This window comes from Rhipicephalus microplus, chromosome 10 (assembly GCF_043290135.1).
Source record: "Rhipicephalus microplus isolate Deutch F79 chromosome 10, USDA_Rmic, whole genome shotgun sequence".
Classification (NCBI taxonomy): domain Eukaryota; kingdom Metazoa; phylum Arthropoda; class Arachnida; order Ixodida; family Ixodidae; genus Rhipicephalus; species Rhipicephalus microplus.
Genome location: NC_134709.1, coordinates 6,598,032 through 6,624,232, shown reverse-complemented (window position 1 = coordinate 6,624,232; position 26,201 = coordinate 6,598,032). Strand labels below are relative to the sequence as shown.

Sequence of the window (26,201 nt, the reverse complement as noted above, 5' to 3'; positions counted from 1 at the left end):
CACGCTTACTAAGGTATGTCTATACATATCTTGGTTGATTGATTGATTTGTGGGGTTTAACGTCCCAAAACCACGCTATGATTATGAGAGACGCCGTAGTGGAGGACTCCGGAAATTTGGACCTCCTGGGGTTCTTTAACGTGCACCCAAATCTGAGCACACGGGCCTACAACATTCCCGCCTCCATCAGAAATCCCGCGACCTGCGGGTCAGTAGCCGAGTACCTTAGCCACTAGACCACCACGGCAGGGCTATATACCTATCTTGGGTCTGCTTGAGTAGACGTGATTAGCATAATTATGCCAGAGGAGATTTCGCTATTTCGTGTGGGTTTGGTTCAATCTCACACGACGTGTTTGATCATAATTAGCATAGGCATTCATTAGCATTAATTAACCATAATTGAGCGTAATTAAACCCGGCTCAGTCAGTAGTTTAACTGGCCTCTTCCTGAGCTTTGCCTCTTTTGACTCATGCGGAATTTGACTTGGATTAAGTGGTGTCAATGCGGTTTGACTTTAGATCTAACTGTCCACGGCTTTATTGGGTGATTTCATGCTCAACTACGCTGAATTAGATTTGGCGATACTCATCTTGACGCAGCTTAATTTGGCTTAACAAAGCTAAGGCAGGCTAGGTCGGGTTATCTGGTGGACGTACAATGCGGTTTGACTTATTCCATTTAATTGTTCACGGCTTAACTAGATAATTTTATGCTCAACTATACTGAATTAAATTTGGCGATACTTATCGTGACCCAACTTAATTTGGCTTAACATGGCAAAAACAGGCTGGGCCGAGTTATCTGGTGGCGCAACACGGAGTCACCAGAAAAATTTAGTACCTTACACGATGCTTAGCTATGCTTTGTAAATCTCATTTAATCACTGCCAAAGGTGATGCGCGCCAGGTGCTACGTAAAAAGGGCACATGATGCGATGAAGCAAGGAAAGCGACATTCACTTGACGTTTGTCTACGAGCGCCACATCAGACATAGCGACATGAAAAGCCAGCTGATATGACGGGACGAGCGTGCGCGCTGCTCCCTCTGTGGTGCTGTCAACGGCTGGCGCCGCGTCGCAATTTGCTCGTCGGATGCAATTTGCCACGTGATCCCGTGTTATGTATACTTTTGCTCACGCCCGTACAGTCAGCCGCCGGGATAGGTTAGCCCGCAAGGTGTCGCGTTGCTAATTATGAGGTCGTGGGTGCGATGCACGGTACGATAGCCACATTTAAACATGGACGAAATGCAAGAATACGTGTGCCATACGTATTAACGAGCACATTAGTTAACCCCGCAAGCTAAATTAATAAGGAGTATCGAACTATATGATGTGCCTCAATCAACTCTTGGTTTTAGCACGTGAAACTCCGGCAATTATTATTAAGTCAATTGCGTTCCACCTAAATACGTCGGCAATCTCTCCGTCATTCTGCTTGAAGCATCAAACAGCCGTGGTCTAACTAAAGACTCACCACACTTTATTCCAACAACAACAACAACAACAACAACAACAACAACAACAACAACAACAACAACAACAACAACAATAATAATAATAATAATAATAATAATAATAATAATAATAATAATAATAATAATAATAATAATAATAATAATAATAATAATAATAATAATAATAAAATGTGTGGTTTAACATTCCGAAACCACGATCCACGATGTAATTGTGAGGGACGTCATAGCAAAGGGTTTAAGATACTTCGACCATATGTTGTTCTTTTAACGTGCACTGGCATCATATACGGGCCTCTGGCATATCGCCTCTATTGAAATGCGACCGCCGCGACCTGAATCGAACCCGCGACCTTCTGATCCATCAGCCGAGCACTTTAACCACTAGTTGAATGTCACGGACTATCATAGTGGATTAAAATATTGCGTTCAGTAGGATCAGTCGCCAAACGCACTATATGATAGAGTGGTTTATCGATTTCACCAAAACACTGGTTGATATCAGCAGGGAGAATGACGCAACTCACCTGTCAAGTTCAACCATCCTGTATGGAGCATAAGGAACTTCTAGCGATAACAGGGCCACATATTCCGCCATTTCTTTTTTTTTTTCACGTTGCAGCCGCGCGTCAAAGCTTTAGACAGTGCTCAATGTAATCGCTACGCAGTGAAGTCAGATAGAGCAACGGAGACACTGTGGCGTACTCGAAGGGAATATCGTTAAAGCACCCTGCAAAGGAACACCATATGAACCATGAGGAAAGCCGAGCGACGGCATAACGGCGAAACCAGGCTGCTCATTGCAGCGAACGTAAACACGACGACGACGCACCAATGCATTCGCTAACAAGCCGCGATGATGTGAACACGTAAGTTGTACGTCAAGGTACGAGAAACGGTGACCATCGATGGGCCGTCCCCCCGAAACAGCGACGCTCACCTTGGCAGTATAGAGGTCCTCCAACGCGTTACATCACGGCCGGGCACCCGAAAGATGGGGGCTGCCACACGGTGATGATGATGATAATGAACGCGCACTCTTACAACGGATCACCACATTACGAGCGCTCAGGCTGCATTTCAAAAAATTCCTCTACTAAAGTAGGATTCTGTAACGGTTAATTAAAAAATAAAGATAGTGCTTTATAAGAAGGATATTATGGAGATAATACGTCAGAGTGCTCAACGGTTAGTGTGAGCCTTGTTTTCTATCGAGGGGTAAACAACAGTGTCGAAAATGGGCACGTGCTCCCTGCAAGTTGATCTGGGGCGCTTGAAAGGTCTTAGTGCGTCTTGATTAACACGCCACGGTGGTCTAGTGTTTACGGTACTCAACTGCCGACCCGCAGGTCTCGTGATCAAACCCTGGCAGTGGCGGCCACATCTTCGATTGAGGCGAGAATGCTTGAGGTATTTTTTTTTCTTTAGTGCAAGTTATAAAAAACAACTAGTGCTTGAAATGTCCGGGGCCCTTCACTACGGGCATCCCTCATAATCATGTCGTCTTGGGACGTTATTGATTATTATTATTATTATTATTATTATTATTATTATTATTATTATTATTATTATTATTATTATTATTATTATTATTATTATTATTATTATTATTATTTACGAACCTGACGTATGTATACATTTGGCAGGGAAGCCAGATGAGAGCTTATTTATGCCACAAAGAAAGAGGACATGAGAACAAAAGTGTGTTCATCCGCATCGTCATCGAAATTAATGTGGGTATCGCGACGTCATTAGGTTCGAAAAAAGAAAAAAGAACAGCACGAAGCGACAGTGCACGTGCGTAGACTCATATCCTTGAAAGGTACGTTCCCTTAATAATATGTTGCCCGAGAAGGAGGCCTCGGCGGTTCCTCATCAGCCTCGATGGCAGTGTACGGAATTATTGATGCGGCGGCGTAATTTCCCATCCAGCTCACGTCAGAGATACACTCGTATATCGAACTGCGCCGTGCATCGGGAGCAGGAGGAAGACTTCGCGTTGCCGCACCCCGTTTATTGCGGGTCCCAGAGCGCCTCGCCTGGCTGTGTGCACTCTACAAGGGCTTCTAAGTGGATCTTACGACTCGCGTAGTGCTCTTCTATGCTTGTCTGTGTGACGCCTCATAGCAATTCCTGGAAGCGACGGGCACACGTGGTAATAAGTCGACGCTGTGCTAAATATAGTAGCGCGGCGCAGACACGAAATGAAAGATGGCGCTGAGAAGCGACCGACATGCCGTGTGGTAAAGAAGCATAGGCGTGCGCTGTGTACGCTTAAAGAATAAAGGGGGGGGGGGGAGGCACAGGCTTATCGCAGCGCCCCCCTTTCTATTAAGTCAAAGTATGGGGTAGACTTTGCCCCCCCCCCCTCATAATAAATGACTCGAGGAGAATCCCCTTTGCCCCCTCCTCCCCGTTTCAGTTAAAAAAGTTAACACGTACTATTTTCCTTGTCGTTGCTCACTACACTGACCACTGTGGAAAAAGGTACCATGCTTTCAGAAGCAGTCAAGTAAGAGTAATTTCTCCGGCAAATGTATTTAGCGACGGTACGTGTTGCCATCCGGAAGTGTGCAATGCGGAAAATTCTCCGCCAACGATCGAAAGAATTAAGTTGACCACAACCTAACAAAATGGGGCGGACTTTACACTAGCCGCTTAAAGCTTAAAAAACAGCGAAGCTGGTTTATCTTAGGGATTTAACGTGGCATTCTCGGCTGATACCAAGTATTTTTTGGCGTAGACAGAATCGAACCACCGTGTGTCAGAGACAATGCAAGAGTGTCCAAACTCCAGCGCCAGAACTAACGTGCAAAGCCAGCTATGGCACCCCCGGTTGAAGCGCGAGCCTTTAGTAGCCAGCACTCAACAAGAATGCTGAGCGAATTCGGCGCGGCGGCTGCGCGCACTGTCTCCCTCAGTGGGTAAGCATCGGAGCGGTGGGCTTAGCAACGCGTGATGAGCAACGGCACACAGTTTTTTGTGGGAACTCAATGTCTTACCTCTAGCTTTAAAAGATTTGCTCTTACAAAACTTCTTTAGATGAGAAGCAACTCAAGGACTTACGTGTGTAACGCCGTACATACGTGCGTCCGCATGAACGCGCCACAACGCGTTCCTTTCACCGCAGGTGTTGGAGCGGTGCCAAGTAGGTCATGCCACAGCTGCGCGTCAACGTCACGCTCCCCTCGCACGCTTCTTTCGCAGGTGCGTGCTGACATCACTATATCCCTCACCCGCAGCACGCTCGCCGCAGCGCCCGCAGCTGCTGGCTCCTCCGCCCGCAACGCTCGACCACACGTCGAGTACAAACACTCTTTCGACTTAATTTTCTGCGATCAAACTTACGCGAAACCCAACAAGGGTCGTGGAGTGGGCCACACAGGTCTCCGCCAACCTTGGGTTGATGGCCATCTAACACGGAATCATTCTCAGTTGCTTTCTGACGAAATAAAGTTTTTTCATCCATCCATCCATCCAACCCACCTCCGGTGTCCTTGCGTTTCAAACAAATGTTCACTCGAGTAAACGCTACACCGAGTTTCGCTTCAAATCCTTCTTATACAGTACCCGCGTTGACACCCGTTTAAACCGAGTCGACGCCGTGCGCATCGCTGCTGCTTCGCATTCCATCAGGGTTCCCTTCGGGGAGATGGTGCATAATTTCAATCATTACGCTGTTGGTGCGTTTCCGCTGAGGTACTACGGCAAAAACTAGTGTCACAAGACCAGAGCTGAAAGTGCCTTTTTTTTTACTTTTTGGAGCATGCTTTGGAGCAGGACAAGTACTGCTTTGGAGCATTCATATGTGTTTTCAGAGCAGAAAAAAAATGCTAGTTTAGAGCACCTATTGATGTTTTAGGAGCTGATATTAAATTTGCCATACTTTAATGGAGCTTTAGAGCGTTTGTCGACGCATCTCGCAAATAAATTTATTTCTTATGAAATATATTCAGCAGACAACAATCAATGTACATTTCATGTAGCAAACAATGACAGGTTACCAAAAATCTGCTGTGAAATGAGCTTCAGTTTAACATACCAGTATTTGTGGCAAAAATCAAATCAAACCGGAAAATCTGAGTACCACATTGTAGAAGTAACCACAGTATCATAAAACTGTTTCCAAATAAGCAGTAGATAATCGATATGAGATACAAGTAATCCTGCTCATTTTCACGTTTCACAACATTACCTACATGTCCAGTTGAAAAAAAAACAGTCGAATGAGCTATATGCGTAATGTGCCAATTCTTGTCGCAGAAATGAGATCAGAGTCGCTAATTCTGCACACCAGTGCAGAATTGTGATAGCACACAGATTCTTTTCAGTTTCTTCGATCAAACAGTAAATTGATCAAACAGTAAAGGTTAGTCATTCTCATTCTCTCAGTGTTATTTCTGAGCAGGTTTGGAGCAATTACTAACAAAAATGGCACTTTGGAGCAGCATGGAGTAGCATTTCTATTTTGGAGCAATCGGAGCAGTACTTTCATCCCTACATGGCCCGCCAGCCCACAAAAATCAGCCAGAGCAGCCACAGCATTAGTTGTTGCTGAAGAGGCCCTACAACACTTTTTCTGCATGGTCAGAAAACGTTGCCGATCGGTAGTCGAGGTTCCCGAGAACACGCGAGCCAAATATCAGAGCACCTGGTATTTACAATTCTCAAAGTCAGCAGGAAATCGTTGCCTCTCAATTGTACAAATGACATCATATACCCGTATTTACGACCATTGACTGAGTTGAGTCAACGTTATATATATACAGATTCTAGTAACGTTCGATTCGAGCATAGTGAACTACATAGTTATCAAGGCCGCCGTAGGGGGCCGCTACTGGCCCACGCGCTCTCACGCGATCACACTGAAAGCAAGCCAAGCATTCGAAGAAAAAAAAGAAGAAAAAGTGTTCAAGGCAATGACGTGCCCGTGACGTATCTCTTTCCCTCTTGCCATCGTTCCTCAGCTTCCAGCGCACTAGTTGGGGCGAGAGAAGAAAGCAATTACACAGTGCAACAAACCTCTAACTCTGCTCGTATACTTGTAGTATTCTAGAAATATTTTGTGGTGGTCGATTCGAAATGGAAAGACTCAATAAATAAGGCTATTTGAGGGTACTTAGAAAGAACGGTTTTGCAGGACCCCTTTAAGCCATAATATGTACCGCCTAAGACGCCTGTTTGAAAGAGAGCCATTTATGAGTAGTAACACTTTATTCTTTCCACGTTAACATACTATGTGCTCGAGTGTTGTCTGAGCCATCTTCAAATTAAACCAGTGAGAAATGAATGCATAGGACTTTCGTACGACCACAGCGGTGGGATACCTTGGTAACGGTTCTCCGCAGCTGATCGGTGAGTCGCGCGAGTTTGATCCCGGCCGCGGTGGTCGCATTGCGACGGAGGCCACATGCTTGAGGCCTGTGTACTTACAGTTAAGTGTGCGTTATAGGACCTCAGATGATTTAAATTTACAAAGGCCCACTCTACTACGTCGGACTTCATAGTCGTATTATGGTTCTGGCTCACTAATTATTATTATTATTATTATTATTATTATTATTATTATTATTATTATTTCTAAGGAATCGTTTGAACTTGAACGGATGCAGTTCACGACGTGATGCGTCTTTTAACCGCGTAAACAAACACTTGAACAGTAAAATAGCCTCGCTAAAAAGTGTTCGATCGCAAACATTTGCACCTCGTGACGTTTTTTTCGAAACGGACGCATCGGCCGACGCGACGTGCTCGCTTCCTGCCTAATAAAGCCTTATAAGACAATTCCGTGGTAAAAAAGAATAGAAATAAAGATGGAAAAAGAATAAAGTCGGCGCTGCGCCACGAATGCTTGCTGCGTAAGATCGTTAAAAAAAAGCGCATATTCGACATGTTTATCACGCGAGCCTTATCTCACGATCGACGCCTAACGCAACAGCAGACACACAAATTTACAACATCGGCATTGAAAGGACTGTAGAGCGGCAGTGGGCGTCGCTATCGGCATGACACGCACTGCATGCAAACTGCTGCATTGCAAATCAGAAAGGAAGGTTTCGGGGCTTCTTGCAATGAAGCGTCTATAGAATAAGCAAGACACCCAGCAATACTTCCCTCTCCCCTAGAAAAGAAGTAATGTGTTTGCGTTGATGGTATCGATTGTATGTACAGGACAGGAGGAAGGCACGAATGAACACCGTGATCGCAATTCGACAGACCTTTTAAAGAGAGACGCTTGCCCCGCCGCGGTGGTCTAGTGGCTAAGGTACTCGGCTGCTGACCCGCAGGTCGCGGGATCGAATCCCGACTGCGGCGGCTGCATTTCCGATGGAGGCGGAAATGTCGTAGGCCCATGTGCTCAGACTTGGGTGCACGTTAAAGAACCCCAGGTGGTCGAAGTTTCCGGATTGATTGATATGTGGGGTTTAACGTCCCAAAACCACCATATGATTATGAGAGACGCCGTACTGGAGGGCTCCGGAAATTTCGACCACCTGGGGTTCTTTAACGTGCACCCAAATCTGAGCACACGGGCCTACAACATTTCCGCCTCCATCGGAAATGCAGCCGCCGCAGCCGGGATTCGAACCCGCGACCTGCGGGTCAGCAGCCGAGTACCTTAGCCACTAGACCACCGCGGCGGGGCGAAGTTTCCGGAGCCTTCCACTACGGCGTCTCTCATAGTGATATGGTGGCTTTGGGACGTTAAACTCCACATATCAATATAAGAGCGACGCTCTTTAAGCTTGACGTAAAACGCCACGTGTGCGCAAAAAACCCTCCGCGCCGTCGCTTCTCAGCATCGCCCAGCGACAGAGACAGTCCTCACAGCCGCCGCGCAGAGTTTCCTGGCGTGGCGCGAAGCGAGCACGAGCGACGAAAAGACCGCGCTTCTACCGGAAGTGCCACGGCCAGCTTTGCACGTCAGTTCTGGCGCTGGAGTCGAGACACTCTTGCGCGATTTGTGACAGGCTGCGGTTCGATTCTACTCTGTCGACGCCAAGGGAATACCTAGGGTCAGTCAAGACGACCACGTTAAGCTCACAAGAATAAGCGCATACGATCTGTTAAGCTTTAGACGACTAGTGTAAACTTCTCCCCCCCCCTCTCCATTTTTTATAATGGTAAATCTACCTTTCCTGCTGTGAAGTTTGCCCTACCAATGCCGGCTAGCCGCTCACTGCGAACATCGATTTCAAGCGCAGTTCGCTTGCGCCATGACGTGGGAACTGAAGACTCGGCTCTCTTGACATAAGCACCCATAATATACACAAACCCCAGCACGTGCAACTAGCACCTCTTCTCCATTTGAAGCACGACAGGGGGACGGATAGGCAGCGCAGGGAAGCGCTCTCACGGATTCAATGAAACTGTCTTCTGTGATTATATTTATTTGAGCATTTGTCTGTTTATCAGTTTCATTTGTCTGTTCATAAATTTCAAATTTCGCTTGGTAAAATTCTGATTTTTCGCACTCACAACCTACGACGACGATAGCGACCCAAGGACTTCTGCGAGACGAGCTCTCTAACAATATATCGCGTTAATACAACTGCATCGGCGCTGTTTGTTCAAGTACATGGTCTAATGAAGCTATCGGCTACTGCCCGCTCTGGAAGCCACGTTTTAGAGAAATAAAGCGAAAGCTATAAAAATATAAAACCCTAATTGGTTGAAAAACTTGCACAAGACATTCGAAAAGTCAGCAGACGCCACGTCAATTTTTTTTAAATTCTCAGTCCAAGGGGTTAAAGGCAATGCCAATACCATGAAAAATTATACCTAGATTACCGAGAATCTTATAAATGTTGTTTTTCCCCCCTTCTTGTTTTTGAAAAAAAAAGAAGTAGCTCCAGTTAACTTGCGGATTCTCCTTATAAAATAAAATAAACACTAGTGGATTTGTATTCCTCATTTCATATAATGAGTATAATGTATAAGTTAAAGACTATAGGATCATTTTGTCCTTTTGTTAACAAACTATGTATTGACAGACACTGCCTGAAATCGATTGGTACTTTAAATATTATTGTATTATTTTATACACACAAAGCGTCTAACGGAGGAGCGGTTTGTAGACTAAAGACAAAAAAATTAGAATGCAAATCAGTTTTTACATATGGATGTGCATAGGCTTTTTTTTTTTTTTGAATCGTACAGCGACTGGCTATTCCGGCCATAATTATCTTTCTTACTTTCATATCTTTCGGTGCGGTTGAGTTCCATCGGAATCTTAAGCTAAAAACGGATGCTTAGAATGTAAACCTTGGTCCATGCATTGCCTGTTTTTAGTATAGGTCTCTTCCAGCGGTGTATCGTTGCATTTGCGTCACTAGTACTGTGCACACGGTTGATTGATTGATGATTGATTGATATGTGGGGTTTAACGTTAGAAAACCGCCACATTATTATGAGAGACACCCTAGTGGAGGGCTCCAGAAATTTCGACCACTTGGGGTTCTTTAGCGTGCACCCAAATCTGAGCACACGGGCCTACAGCATTTTCGCCTCCATCGAAAATGCAGCCGCCGCCACAGCCGGGATTTCATCCCGCGACCTGCGGGTCAGCAGACGAGTACCTTAGCCACTAGACCACCACGGCGGGGCTGTGCACAAGGTCATGGCTATACACTGAGCAAGGCGGTAAACAGTTCCACAAAGGCCCATCTTGCCAAGCGGTGCATCGACGGTTAATAAAAGAAACAAAGAGAGAGAGAGAGAGAGAGAATAGCGCGTCTGGAATCTGAGTATATAATATCTATGTCCGTTTATAAACTCAATAGAGAACGCGTAGATATTGCACGCGTTTCGAAAACAGCATTTTATTTTTATTTTTTATATGAGCGCACGCAGTTTATTTTTGAAAATTTTAGGTAAGTTTGCTCTCTCATACAGTGAAGTGTTTTGCACTGCCTTCGGTGTCGTTAAATGGCTTCGTGGAAAACAGGAGTGTGCGGGAAGCATCTATGGTTTATGTTGGACGAGTAGTCTATATCAAATATCCGCTAATGGATTTCATACTCTCCGGCTCTTTTCTAGAGGGATCCTTCTTAATGGCTAAGTCATTAAATGACCACCGTCGCGGCGCCAAAAGAGGTCGTAAAAGTTACGCCATTATATACGCCCACGTTAATGGCATTTGACCGTGGACCGATCGGGGCTCTCTCTGCTTGTTCGCCGATCCTTCAAAAGTTCTCTTCCTTCGCGTAGGTTCAAGGTTGCTCTCCGAACGTTGCACCGTGTAACGCTATAGGGCCGTCGAATACTCGAGGTTAGAATCCACATCCCACCGCAGCCCACCGAATCCACATCCGTTGTGCCACCACGTCGTGATGATCGAATACCGATGGTTAAAAAAGACATTACCGTTGGCGTGGAATCTCTGCGCCTTATCTCTGCCCTTCGAAAAACTCCAAATTGTCAATATTAACCGGGTGCTCTTCTTCATACGGAGGTTCCGTCTTAACATTTACCATAGGAATGTGATTTCTCAACGTTTCAACAGCGGGACTTTTTAAGGCCGATGCAAATCATTTGCCTCCATTTTGCAATGTTCTCCTCGCATCACCTCTTATTGCAATCTGGAATGTTCAGCAGTGGTCATGCTTAAGCGGATGCCATCAGCTCAGAGTTTTCAAATGCCACTGAGCTAACTAGCAAATAATTATCACAAAATAAGCGGGAACTTATCGAATTTCGCGATTATTAAAAATACTTGTTATTAAAGACATGCTCCGCAATTAGGAACAGGAGTAAAATAATTTTAACGATTTTAACGAAATAACTTTTTCAAGAAATGTGTTTAATATCCTATAAAAATCAGCAAAAGGCGCAATTCGCTCGCCGTCACCAGGAATTTTTAAGAAGGTTGAAGACATAAGTTGGAACAGTAATTAGGAAACTTATATTAACTAACTTTTTAATGAGTACATTTAGGGCAGCTATGACAAATGTAAGTATTGAAGTTCTTCATGCGAAGAACCCATTGCCAACTTTAATATTTTGGATAAGTGGCTTCTAGTAACAACAGCGAATCAATAAAATTCTCGTGGATTCCGCCGCGCAACCGAAACGCGAAAGAGCGCAACTGCCTCGTTCTTTTAAGACGTCCGAAATGAGGGAGCTTTGTTATATCAACCATGAGCCGACTTCGTTGTGTGGGCTGCGCTCGCGATTACAGCACGAATGACGCACATCCGTTATTATGAAAGGGGAAGAACTGCACTCCGGTAACCGCTGTTTCGATCAGTGATGTCATTGTAGTCGCTCGCTAGTTGCACTCATCGGCTCTTTGGATTCGGTTTCGCCGCAAGATATCAGAGAATTTCATTAATTCGCAGTTATTACTGCAGGCCGCTTTTCTGAAATGTCAAAGCGGCGATCGAATTTTCGCATAAAGGACTTCAATTCTCCCGTTCGACATAACTGCCTAACTCCACTAAATAAATAGTTAACTAGCTTAACTTTTAATTACAGTTACAAATGTTGTGTTCAACACAATTAAGATGCCTGCCGCTACAGAAATAGCAACTGTGAAGACAGCGAGCATATAATGGCTCTCGCTGATTTTTAAAGGATATTGGACACATTTCTCGAAACAACACACACACACACACACACACACACACCCACTTACACTAATCCTCTCTCCCTCTCCCCCCTTGGTCACGCTAGTGGCTTGCACCCAAACTCGCCCGACTTGGCGGCTGACCTTCGCCGGCGAGCTGCGCAGCGTAATGACCGCCCACGTGCCCCAGCGATGGCTCACTTGACAGCCACGTGCGGCGAGGTTCCACTATTGTTCTGCCTACTCTCCGGAGAACGGCGTCGGGAGAGGATGGTATAAAAAAAAGGATGAGCAGGCGGGAACGAACGAGAAAAAAAAGAAGCGGCGAAGAAAAAAAATAGATGGCAAGGAAAGTCGCAAACGGAGAAATGAAACGAAAGAACGTATAATCAGATAAAGCCAAAGGTACACGAAAACAAGGGAAAGAAACCAGGCAAGGTTAAGAGGGCCCGACGCGTGTTTTCTTCTGAGAACCTCTTATGACCGCGAAGGGTGCTTCCCCACAGAGCATGGCTCCCCAAGGCGGGGTACCGCGACAATTTTTAGCAGCTCTTTAATGGCGGCACGGTTGCCAGACTCGAGAGCCGCCCTTTCCGCTTCGAGGAGCTAATGTCACGCAAGACATGGCCGGCGGTAAATCTCGCGGACTTTCAGGACAGCTGGCGGCTAGTAAAACAACTACAAACACGCGCTCTCTTAACAGCGCGATCTTTTACGTAATTTATAATAAAGGTTCTCTAAAAGAGCAAAACAATTGTTTTCGGTATTAGTAACCTGGGTGCACGTTAAAGAACTACAAATGGTCCAAATTTCCGGAGCCCTCCACTACGGCGTCTCTCATAATCATATCGTGGCTTCTGTACGTAAAACCCCAGGTATTATCAACGGTCTCGTCCCATCTCTGTGTTTTGTGTCTTGCACTACTGGCCGTTCTCATCCTGCGCGTAATCATAATAAGGTTATATCACAACCACGAAGCCTCCCGAACATATCGATGCGATATGCACCGAGCGTTGCCAACAGTAGGTGAAAAACACAAAACCAGAAGCGGGCGTGGCAATATATTAAAACCGCAGAGCTCGTTCCAAGAGCATTACCTCAACCGCTCAGTATCACACCAAAACGGCGGTTCTTGCTTCAACACTTAAAAAAATAGAAATTTCACAAGGTCGGCCGAAAGCGAGATATCGGTGCGCACAGGATGGTTCTTGACATACGTGTGTCCACGAGAATAGCGTAAGAAGTTACGACGCAGGAACGTCGACGAAGCACTTGCAACTGTAACACGTGTATAGGTTAAAGGGGTCCTGCAACAGTTTTCTCGGTAACCATTGCAAGGCTTTATTTAATTGGCGGTTATTGCCTCTCGGCCACATTTGTTTTATTTTTTTAGAACCCGTCAAGCACAAGCTAGTTAGAGACTTGTCGCATGCTGTAATTGCTTGCTCTCTTCTCTCGTTCCGACGTGACGAACTCGCTGGAAGCTAAGCAGGGCGAGATGCCAAGGAAAAGAAGTCATGCAAAGCAAGCGCCATGACCTTGAGCATTTTTTTCTACCAAGGCGCGCCTCACACCCAGTGTGATCACGAGCAGGCGCGCGCGCATGTAGCGACCTCCCGCGGCGGCAGCGGGAACTATGCAGCTCACGAAGCTCAATTCATTCAATGGCCGTGAATTCAGGTGTATGGCGCGGTTGTTTGGGCTTAGGGCATCATTTTTAGATAGAAGGGAGTTCGATTTTCCAAAGGACTTGGAGAATTAATCGTGATTCCCGGGCCTCATGCTGCGAGCGCCAAGTTTGGCTTGCGTGTTTTCAAGAGCTTCGACAACCAATAGGCGGCGCTTTCTGACCATGCTGAAAAAGAGTAGCGGGCGCCTTTTAAAGAACGTCCGAGCACAGTTTTTGCATTTAACGCGTGTAGGTGTGCACATAAGGGCGCACGATGAGTGAGGGAGGGGGCGCGCGAAGTTTACCCAATAACTTATCAGGACGGGAGATGCTGCGATGGACCTTCGCCGCCACCCACGTAGAGGGGAACCCTGTGCATGCCAATGGGTGGCCATTCTGCTTTGTCGACACGGCCACCCTACTTCGACATCGTAATCAGAGGGCAATCGTGGAAGAAATTTACACATCGCAGCACAAAGAGGTTGCTATAAATCGTCCATCTATAGCCACTTTAGTCAAATAGCTGTTGGTACTTTCCCCGTACGTACGAAATCCAGTCAGGACACGCATAGGCTGTGTGCCTCAAATATTCATTTCTCAAACGTTGTGCGCGAATCCGTACAATATATAGGTCTGTTGTTTCCAAAATAAAAACCAGTTTTCAGAAGCGCTTGTCTTTGCGTATCTTTTTGTGTCCCCGCTAAGCGAACGAGTTAAGAAGTGACGAAGGAAAGTTATGTTAGATGATTGGGGTTCGTCGCGAAATAAAAGAGAAAGAATACAACGACACGAAAAAGAAAGAAACGAGACATCAGAACGAGGACAGACGAAATGAAAGAAGAAGCCGGGAATTGACTCGCGCCAATACATTACCGAGCTCGCGAAGCCTACGATATATCGATTCTCATCCGGGGGCAACTTGGCATGGCTTTAGGAGGAAATAACGCACACACACGCACGCACGCACGCACGCACACACACACAAACACACGCACACACACACACACACACACGCACGCACGCACACACACACACACACACACACACACACACACACACACACACATCCCAAGGGCACAAAAAAGAGGCAGCGAGTCCAGATGCGAGAGAAAAATAAAATTCCAACGCCTTCCATAAATCAAGACGGCATTCAAGCGACTCCCTTTGTTCATAAAGAAGTAAAAACATACAAGGTAGCGCAAAGGCAGGGGGAAAATACGTACAGGGACTACATGAAACCTCGCTCAATAAGTTTTCAAGGTCGAAACGCTGTAGATCGAGGCGTCACCTTATGGCCTTCTTCACAACTACGCGGTTATAGAGAACGGCAGGATGTGCCCGTGGCTTGCAAATATCGCGGGAAGCCATGCAAGTAAGAGCAGCAATACATGCGTAAGCTCGAGCCGATTTGACGGACGTCGTGACACCAGCAATGCCTCCGAGTCGTGCAATTTGCATAACCATACTGATTCAAACACAAGGCGACAGTTACCTGGCTTAGTAAACTAGGCTTGAATGTTCTCGCTTCTAAATAGATGACGTACTCACTATTCAGCAATACTGAATAAAATATGGCGGGATATCAAATGCAACGACAGAACGCAGGAACTCTCGTCAAAACAAGTTAAAGTGCGTTAGTTAGTCAGAACCACGCATACACTTACACAGAAACCCTCTTTTGGTGTTACTTTGCGCCATTAAATAATTGCGAAGTAAGTTCCCAAAGTGGGAACGAAGAGATTATCATGGTTTTAAGAAACGTATCACGAGACATCATGACAACATTGCAAAGTAAACGCGTGATTGCGCCCGCTGATCATCACGCATCGCCGCAGTCGTCACACAAGGCTCTGACGTAACCGGGCGCACTGCCAGGTCTGAGTCCTTCTGCCTGCGACGTCCGTGCGACCTGGCGAGCAAAGAGGAAACCGCAGTGCGCGCGGCATCTTCAAAAAGCTTTACTTCGGCTGGACTTGCACGCATCGCTTAACGCATGTGACGAAGGTCCACAACATTCTCTTCATGGACGACAGTAGCGAGAAATATTTCGCGAAGGGGACGAACATACACTTCATGTATGTTCGTTTATGTCTTTGTGTGTGTGCATGCACATATATTATGAAAAACTAATAAATTTCGAAATTTCTGGGGAAGAGGATGGAGGCATTGAACCCACCATGATTCATCTTCGATTACCTTTGGTCAGCCTTTATATAAGTTTGGTTTTTTCTTATACACTAATTATCACTTCTAATCCTTTGGTATATACCTTCACAGATTTAGGTCCTCCTATCTTGTCCCCATGTAGTGTTCTGCACCTCATCTGGTATAATCTCTGGAATCATCCAACGTGTCTTTTGGTGCCACTCGTGTCTCCGCTTGCGATATTTTTTTTACTAATGAACAGGCTGGAGAGAATATTCAAATGCTTCAAATATTTGAATTGACTTCGATACGGATTTATACTATTTGAAATGAACGAATAGGTGTATGTTAATCCGCGCGTTACCGCTTTTTAAAGGTGGTTTCGCTGCAATATAGAAATGCTTAACCGTGCAATCACCGTGCATGTGACTTTTTGTAAAAGTAGCTTCACTGCAGTATTGTTATGTCAAACCGTGAAAACACCTTTTCAAAGGAAATTTAAACTGTCATGAAGTTTCACTTTAAGGTCAAATGAACATATGATTCATCGCTTTTTGAGCTTAAAATACAGTTTTGCCGGCTTTTGTGCTCTAAGTACAGTAAATTCTAAATTTTACATCTTTTACAGGTTATTATTCGCCTTCCATTGGGAGTAGAATTCTGCTACTATTCAAAATTGTTCCACTTCCACAGAAAGAAAAAAAAGCAATTACACAGGCGTTGTTTTACTTCAAAAAATTTTGTGCAAGTTAGCTAGGTCATAAAAATGTGCCCATTTTCCTCATAGTTATTATATATGATATATACTATTTAAATTTGATTAGAAATTATTTCACTAAAATCACTTTTCGCTTCAAATTCGCTTCGAACCTAAAATTCAGTATTCGCACAAGCATCAAGCATAATAATGAGTCATGAGTACTGTAATGGCTTTCGCTCTCATAATTTTTTTGCATTCCATCGTTATCTCTTCGGCTTGACTTTCAAATAACAACCGTTCTCACTTATTGGCAGAGTTATTGACGAGGCGACATCACATACTGAACATAGTGCCCTAATACGCAGACTTCATTACAGGGGCTTCAAACCCATGGTTCGCATGCCACATGCTGCTCACTGATATTTTGCTTGTGGCCCACGGCTTCACAAGGAATAAGGTTTTGTGACTTGGCTAAATAGAACTCGCATTATTTTCTCGCCTATCGCAATTATTAGCGCTTCGTTCAGGTAAGCTTCAGAGACGGAACTGGTCAACGTTGGTCTCAAGCAACGTGGTTCAAGTAACGTTGGTCTCAATCGCATCTGTTCGTGAGGCATCCCACACGGAAGCTACGAGTTGAAACATATGGAACAAAGATTCTATATTTATGGATCTGCGCTGCGAATTTATTCATCGTGGAAATCATTATCAATATGTTTTTCGAAGCCTTACGTCATATCCCTTTTAAATAATAACACATATATGTGATATGAACAGAGCGCTATAACAAATGGCAGGATTAGTTAACATTTTGTCTAGCTCAACGCCCCCCCCCCCCACACCTTCTCACCATCTTCAACATCGTGCAAAAGTTTAATCGGGCATCCAAGATACATGATCGTAGCACATCCTTACCTGGTGGTCAATCGCATTCGTTTTTCTTACTTGATTTTCATCTGCCATATTGCGTCATCTTGATGTGTATATTTCTATCTGTTATCCCACACCTGCCACTGAACTTACGGCCCCTATAGCACTGCCTTACGTACAAAGAGTTTGTACTCACAGTCCTTGGGTTCCTTGAGCTGCGTCATGTCGGCCGACGTGGTCGCTTGATTGGACGCCGTGGTGGCCGGCGGAGTGCAGGGCGCTGACTGCGTGGGCGCACTCAGCCCGTTGCCTCGCACCTGAAGCGACGGTGGCTTGTCCCTGAGCACCTGCTGCTGCGTAGCGCTGTGTCCGCCGGCACCACCTCCCTGGGGAGTGGCGGGCGCGCTGGCGCTCTTCTGGGCCGAAGGAGTCTGCTGCTGTTGGCCGTCGAAGGCGTCGTACAGTGTCACCGCCACCACCTCCACGGGGCCTGCAATCGGAGGGCGACGCATGAGCACCATGTCAGAACCAGAATCATTTATTTCAACATCGTACTCCGAAACATACAGAAGTTGAGGGCCGTGAGCCAAAAGCCACAATACGGCATGACGAGGGCCACGGTCCCTTGAACAATGGCTGTGTTGAAGGGATTGATTCAAGGGGCACAGAAGGTGAGACATGGTTCAATTGAATGTAGTGATATCATGGGCGCACACTGTACAAAACAATGCCTTAGCCGCTTAGCCACATTTTACCCACACATTAAAGGAACCATGACACTGTCACCGAACATTTCGCGATTTTCAGTGAAAAATACAGCTAAAAGGTCCATTATATCTATACACATATGAAAAGCAAACTGCAACAAAATATTTCACTGTAAAACAAGCCCTAGTGGTCGCCACTAGCCCTAGTGGTACCACAATTTCAGCCGCCGCAAATCACTCAATTTTAGTGACAAAGCTAAAGAAAGCTATTATAGTTCGATATCACGCACAGCTGACCACACAACAATATCGTTCGCCTCATTTGCAGACGCTTGCACAGCAAGCTACTAGTGACGTCACAGTTCATGAGTGCGCCAGTGTTTCTAGACTCCCAGGCCGCTCACGTGCTTATAATATATTCAATATTTAGCGAAGTAAAAGCCCAGATGTACCAATATTCTGACGTATTATTTGTGAACGCACGAGAACCAACCCACATAACGCAGGTTACGACATTAAATATTGTGTCATGAACCCTGTATATTAAATTGTATGTCATCGTTCTGTTTTCGCGCTATAACTATCGTCATGTAATACCAACTAGCCCAAACAGCCACACCCCAATAAACCATTATGTTTCGCTGCGATTTTAGCTGATGCACTGGGTTTCTATACCGCGTATTGCTGTCATAAGAATTTGTTTCACTTCGTTTCACTACGAAGAGGAAAATGTGAGTGCGGAACATGTCGAAATGTGTGCAAGCTGCTATGTTTACTTACGTGTGCGTATCATTGTGTATTAGTACGTACAAGTGTGCGTGTTTACGTGCACGTTTAAGTGCGTTACGAATACATTTTACAGTAAAACGAGTTGCTGGGAACAGCACGTAGCCAACTGTAGCACCACTTCAAAAGGCCGAAACAATGCTTCCACCCTTTGCCGACGGAAAGCCGAAAGCCGGTGACTATAGGCTGGTTGCCATGAGCCAGTAGCGTAGCCAAGGAGGGGTAGCACACCGAGCCCCGTGCCCCCTCTCCACCCCCTTTCCAACTTTTATTCGCCATGGCAGAAAGCGCTAAAAATGATCATTTTGAGAAGGTGCTCCATCTTACCCGCTGAAATCAAGGAAGACCTCCTCTCGCCAAGCCCCCGGGAAAAAAAAATCACAGCGTATCCACGGGGTGAATCATGGCGAGTGGGCAGAGCTCCGGGGGATCATTAACCTCGTTCTTTTAACCTTATTTATTTATTTATTTATTTATTTATTTATTTATTTATTTATTTATTTATTTATTTCTCTCTTCATTTCTTTCTTTCTTTCGTTCTTTTAATCCGTTAAGCAAAGCGCATCTTAAAAAGTGCATCGAAAGAACTTTTTATTTATTTTATTTTATTTTTCGAAGCTACGCGCCAACGCATGCACTTGTGTAACCTTTCCACAGGCGGCGCTAGGAGTCCCTGGCTCTACCCAAGGAGCGGCTTGAGCAGAGGGGCACGAGGCGGCGCCAATAGCCCTCTGAAACTAAAAAGTAACTGTATATGATCTGAAACTAAAGTTGTAGGGGCTTCATCTGAAACACCGCTTTCAGAGCACGTCGGCGCGAAATATGTCTATTCTACCAAACAAGAGATACAAGTAAGAAGTTTAAATTTAAGGGTTCATTTTTTTGTTAGATACAATAACAATAATAACTAACAGACTATCATGTGAATAAAAGTATAAGGAATGTTAGTAGAAGTAATTGTAATCGAACGCGTTATTCGAAGGTCGCAGGTTCGGATCCTGCCGGTGGCAAGTTATCCTTTCGTCCACTTTTCTCTCTTCGCATTTACCTTACGATTACTTCTTATAAAATCTCCTATACTTCTCTTGAAATGATTGCTGTTCGTTCCCATTAATACAAGTGTGAGAACTATTTTAATGGATAGCTGGAGTGTTTGTCTGGCTTTTTGCCTAACGTGCTGCTCCAGGTTGCTGGGTGAGACTATGACATATACAGGTATAAACACATGGCACATACAGCTACAGATGTGAACTACACTATTTACAATGGTCCGTTCAGCCTTGTGGCCCGCAAGAATGTCAGTAGCGCTTTTATGGCGCGTGTTGCACTTGAGCTGCTTTGCCATGGGCCTAGAGTACGCTTGAACTTTGAGTGCTGTTGTATATTTAAGGCCCGTCTTCAGAGATTGTTTCTCTGGCGTGTATATCGTGCACTCACAAAGAACGTGGTTGATGTCTTCTACAACAGGTAGTACTACATTGTTATTGTATATGGCTTACTCATGATGACCTGCCACGTGCATCAGTTCACGCAGAGAAACGTATGCCGAGGCATATCCATACTTTGGTGCAGAGCTCGTACATAAGCTTGTTTATGTCATACAACAAACAAACAAACAAACAAGCAAAGAAACAAACAAACAAAATGGCGAAGGTGGGCTCTCACGAAGTGGCGGGCTCCTGAAATTTCGAAAACCGAGGGGTGGGATTCTTTGATACCTAAATATTAAATGTAAACCTGAATGCGCACTTTAATTCACACCTAATGTTCTTTTATGCACACCTAAATACGCGCCCAACTACATGGGCCCCAAGTATTTCTGCCTGCACCGATAATGCGGCCAGGATTCGATCCCGCGACCTTGGGGTCAGCAGTCGGACTCCCTGTGTCACTATAATAGTGTGGTTGGTGCGTGACATATGAGATTAAGTTTGCGGGTGTAATGCCGCCTCAAGCAACCACGGGACAGGGCTGATTGGCGAAACAACCGAGAGACATTTGCTCTGCAAGGAGCGGGAGCGTAGTTTGAACTATGATGATGATGATGATGATGATGACGCAGACCACTAAAATAGCCACCCCGGATCACATGTTACCTTAGTTAGGCTGTACCTGCGAGCTTTATTTTTCAGGTGATGAGCACCTTAGGATCAAGCTAGGCTGTTCGGCGTCTCCTGCCGTCAAGGTCTGTCATGTTGTCATGCTCTATCATAGAAACGTGTATGCGTCCCGCATCCCACTAAAAATGGGGAAGGCAACAGTCAGCCCAACACATAGTCGACCAAGTTAGTGGAGCACGAACACTCTTCCCTACATGCCCGGTTTGAGGCTTAGCACGACCAGTGGCTCATCAGAGAAATATATCTCAAAACACTGCATGCCTCGCCCCTTCCCAGGTTTCACGCTAGTGGAGCTGGAACACCCTTCCCTGCGCGCTTCGCCCTTTCCCAGTTTTCGTTACATGTATGATAACTTTTTTTGCTTTTTTACTTTCGTAATGTTACGTGTAACATATCTGTCCCTTACTACTCATGTTCATAATGATGTGTACCGCATGTGCATGCCACATTTCTTCACCTGAGTCACCTGAGTGGACGTCCTTTTCATCTGCAACGAAGTAAAAAAGAGAAAGAATCGAAAAGAGAAGCTATGAGGATACAAATAGTGCGTCATCGACCCGCTCAAAGAAGGCCCAGGAAACGAACTCGGAAAGGCAGGAGAGGCAAATAACAGGGTCGCCGGTCCAAAGGTGACTCATTTTACTCGCTCCTCTTACGCCGACAAGCCTATGCGCAGTCACGCTCGCGCACGCAAGATTGAACGAACGAATGCGTGCGCCAATAATGGAAAGCCAACAAAGCGACAGGCTTGCCTTTGCTCTTCGTGCCCTTCGAGTAGATTTATTTCTCGTCATGACATTAACAAAAAGCGAACGCAGGCAACGCTAGTACATGGAGCGGATACACAGAAGCTGCCGGGAGGAGTAAAATGTTCGCTGTGCACTACGTATGACACCCCCAGGATCGAATTCGCACGACACCTGTGTTCATGTACTTCTTGGCGATGCGAATGCGCACCTCGATATCCCGTACAACGACGCAAGATAAAACAAAAACAGAAAGTCCTTAAAATGGGCGGGAAAGTGGTGCTTTGAAAGGAAGATGGCGCGAAGGAAAACAGTTGCAATACGCTTTTTCTATTTTCCAGTGCTGTTCTCTACTGTTTAGTGCGGTGTTGGGGATGCTTCGCAAGGTAATTCGAGACATGTGGGCTAGCTTGAACAGATGCCTGCGAGATCCAAAGGCGCATAGAGGCCCTATACAAACTATTTTTCCTGAGACATCTGGGCGCCGCCATCGTGGGCTGTTAAGTCAGTCATTTTTTGATTTTGTATATCACGATCTAAGCTAATAAAGCCTTAAAACGTATGTACCAACCTAATCATTTTCCTGCGTATGGGTCTTTGATTGATTGATATGTGGGGTTTAACGTCCCAAAACCACTATATGATTATGAGAGACGCCGTAGTGGAGGGCTCCGGAAATTTAGACCACCTGGGGTTCTTTAACGTGCACCCAAATCTGAGCACACGGGCCTACAACATTTCCGCCTCCATCGGAAATGCAGCCGCCGCAGCCGGGATTCGAACCCGCGCCCTGCGGGTCAGCAGCCGAGTACCTTAGCCACTAGACCACCGCGGCGGGGCTGCGTATGGGTCTACCCTTAACACTGCTTGTTAGCTAAAGTGGTTGCTTGGGCGTCTTGGTACAACATATTGGAAGGAAACTGCGCCGAAACGCGAAATCAGACAAAGAAGGACACATACAGAGCGCTGATTTACAACAAACATATTACTCTTCAAGCCACGCAGCATAAATTGTGGTTCCAGTGTTGGTTGCACTTTTACAGCTGCCCAATAAACATTGCAATTGCATTCCTGTGATTCAGCAAGTTAGACTAAGCGTTACTCAACCACGGAGGAATACGCTAATAACAGTTACACATGGTGTACACTTCATCCCACCTTATTGTGAACTTCGTTTTGATGATACTGACGTCTGTGCTATAACGTGAGTGCTGACATTACGCCAGACCATGCGTTACTTTTTAAGCACCAGTGTAGACCGAGGTTCTTGGTAAGCCAACGATGGGCACAGAAATGCTGCACTTACAAAAACACGTCGATCTACCTTGCAATGCTTGACTCAAAGCGAAGGAAATGCAGCATAGCCATGCTGACTGTTTCGCACGGAAGGGATTCCCACAGGGCATGAGATCTGCCAATTATTTCATTTTCGTTATCTTTCAATTTGAAACATTGCCGCTATGTCTTACAACTTACTAACGCCACAGTCGCAACGCCACAGACATTTAGGTAACCACGATAAATAAATAAATAAATAAATAAATAAATAAATAAATAAATAAATAAATGAATGAATAAATAAATAAATAAATAAATAAATAAATAAATAAATAAATAAATAAATAGCGTAGGTCGAACTCAGCCTTAATGTCATTCGTAGCGATTGCTGCAGTTCTTAATCCCGCGTTGAATGGAGCTCCACTGTATACAGTGTGAAACCCGAGGAAATGCGCTCTACAGCTCGTAATAATTTGTGACGATCCGATGGTCGCGGGTTCGGTACCGGCCGCAGCGAGCGCGTTTCGATGGAGGCGAGATGATAGGTGCCTATGTAATGTGCAATATCAGTTCACGCTACGGAACCCCAGGTGGTCGAAGTTTCCGGAGTCCACCAATACGGCGTCTCGTAATCATATCGTGGTTTCGGGACGTAAAACCTAGAATATTCTTACTACTACTACTATACTACTACTACTACTACTACTACTACTAGTAACAACAACAACAACAACAACAACAACAACAACAACAACAACAACAACAACAACAACAACAACAACAATACACGAGGCAGCAGCGTCATATGAGCATGCTAGGCGACCGTGAAAGAGGTGCGAGGCGAGATAGCTTATACTGTGGCGAACTCTGCGAATGCAGGTGAGGAAGCCTATTACGGCCCGCAAACGCTGCAGCGGGACGGCGACTTCTTATCGGCGGTCGCGTCGTGTGCGTCGCCCCGGGTGTGTGTACACTTGGTCGAGGGGGGGATATTGATTGGGCGCGTTTATTTCGGGCAGACCACGCGGGGGCCATCCCCGGAGAGGCCGCAGCCTTCTTTCTCCGCGCGGCGTTGTCCTCGGGACGATTCGAATATGACGAAGCGACTTTAAAAGAAAGGAAGATATCCACGCTACGAACCCCCGCAGACATCTATCTTCCTGCTCGCGGCACCCGCCAAGGTGGTCTTAGTGGTTAAGGAACTCGGCTGCTGGCCCGCAGGATCGAATCCCGGCTGCGGTGGCCGCATTTTCGAAGGAGTCGAGAATGGTTGATGATGCTGTAGTTAGATTTAGGGGCACGTTATGAACCCCATAACAGGCTACTCAACAATTGACCACATTCATACTATCAATCAGGTAATAGAGAAATGCTCAGAGTATAACCAACCACTATACATAGCCTTCATAGATTACGAGAAGGCGTTTGATTCAGTAGAAATATCAGCCGTCATGCAAACACTGCGGAATCAGGGCGTAGATGAAGTATATATAAACATTCTGGAAGAAATCTATAGGGGATCAACTGCTACCATAGTGCTTCATAAAGAAAGCAACAGAATACCAATCAAGAAGGGTGTAAGGCAGGGGGACACAATGTCCCCAATGCTATTTACCGCGTGCTTACAGGAGGTTTTCAGAAGCCTAGAATGAGAACAGTTAGGGATAAGAGTCAATGGAGAATACCTTAGTAACCAGCGCTTCGCCGATGACATTGCATTGCTGAGTAACTCGGGGGACGAATTGCAACTCATGATTACGGAGTTATACAAGGAGAGCAGAAAGGTGGGTCTTAAAATTAATCTGCAGAAAACGAAAGTAATGTACAACAACCTCGGCAAGGAGCAGCGCTTCGAGATAGGTAATAGTGCACTTGAAGTTGTAAAAGACTATGTCCACTTAGGGCAGGTAATAACCGCAGAGCCGAACCACGAGATTGAAGTAACTAGAAGAATAAGAATGGGGTGGAGCACATTCGGCAAGCACTCTCAAATTATGACAGGTAGATTGCCACTATCTCTCAAGAGGAAGGTATATAAGAGCTGTATCTTGCCGGTACTTTGCTACGGAGCAGAAACCTGGAGACTTACCAAGAGGGTTAAGCTTGAATTGAGGACGCCGCAGCGAGAAATGGAAAGAAAAATGGTAGGTGTAACCCTAAGAGACAAGAAGAGAGCAGAGTGGATTAGGGAACAAACGGGGGTTAAGGATATCATAGCTGAAATCAAGAAGAAGAAATGGACATGGGCAGGGCATGTAGCGCGTAGACAGGATAACCGCTGGTCATTAAGGGTAACTAACTGGATTCCCAGAGAAGGGAAGCGGGTTAGGGGGAGACAGAAGGTTAGGTGGGCAGATGAGATTAAGAAGTTTGCGGGTATAAATTGGCAGCAGCAAGCACAGGACCGGGTTAACTGGCGGAACATGGGAGAGGCCTTTGTCCTGCAGTGGACGTAGTCAGGCTGATGATGATGATGATGATGATGATGAACCCCAGGAGGTCAAAATTTTCCGGTGCCTTCTACTATGGCGTCTTTTATAATCATGTTGTGATATTGAGATGTCACGTGAAATGGGCCATGGCATACTTCGATCATAATTTGTGTTATATGGGCTAATCCTTAGCTTTTTCATCAACAGTCCGGTGAAACTCAGGCACACTAGATCGAGCACTTATTTTATAATTGAATATTTTTATAAACACGTCAGCAGCCTAAGAGTCGGGCAACCCTGTCACACTCGCCAACCATGGCGTGACAAGAAATTAGCTGCGCGAGTATCTGATTGCCCGCGAACGACTATGTTCCGTATTAAGCTGCGCGTGAAATCGACATATTTCAGATATGTCTAGCTTAGTACTGAAATTGAACGACTTGCAGAGGCTGAAACAATGGTTGAAGACGACGGTTCCGCTCCTTTCTACACATGGCGTCATACGTGCCATGGCAAAACGGCGGGCGCCGGCGGTGGACGGAGTTTAGGGTTGCGACTTCTAAGGCACGTATCGCTCTAGATTATTCTTTCCTGACCCACTTCTCGTATATGTATGGTCACAATTGATGTTCTGCTTCTATCTTTCGCGGAAAGCAAAAACAAATGTTTGAGCGACCATGGCATGACAACATGGAAAGTGTAG

At 45.5% G+C, this 26,201-nt stretch overlaps 1 protein-coding gene across 1 annotated transcript in view; it reads right to left on the bottom strand.

Annotated features, from left to right (window-relative positions):
* The window catches only part of Pka-C1 (Protein kinase, cAMP-dependent, catalytic subunit 1), a 304,993-nt gene that overhangs the window by 124,373 nt on the left and 154,419 nt on the right, over positions 1-26,201 (bottom strand). Inside the window, exon 3 of the mRNA XM_037431646.2 lies at positions 17,626-17,919. Coding sequence (XP_037287543.2) covers positions 17,626-17,919 — 294 coding nt within the window. The remainder of the gene's footprint in view (positions 1-17,625; positions 17,920-26,201) is intronic.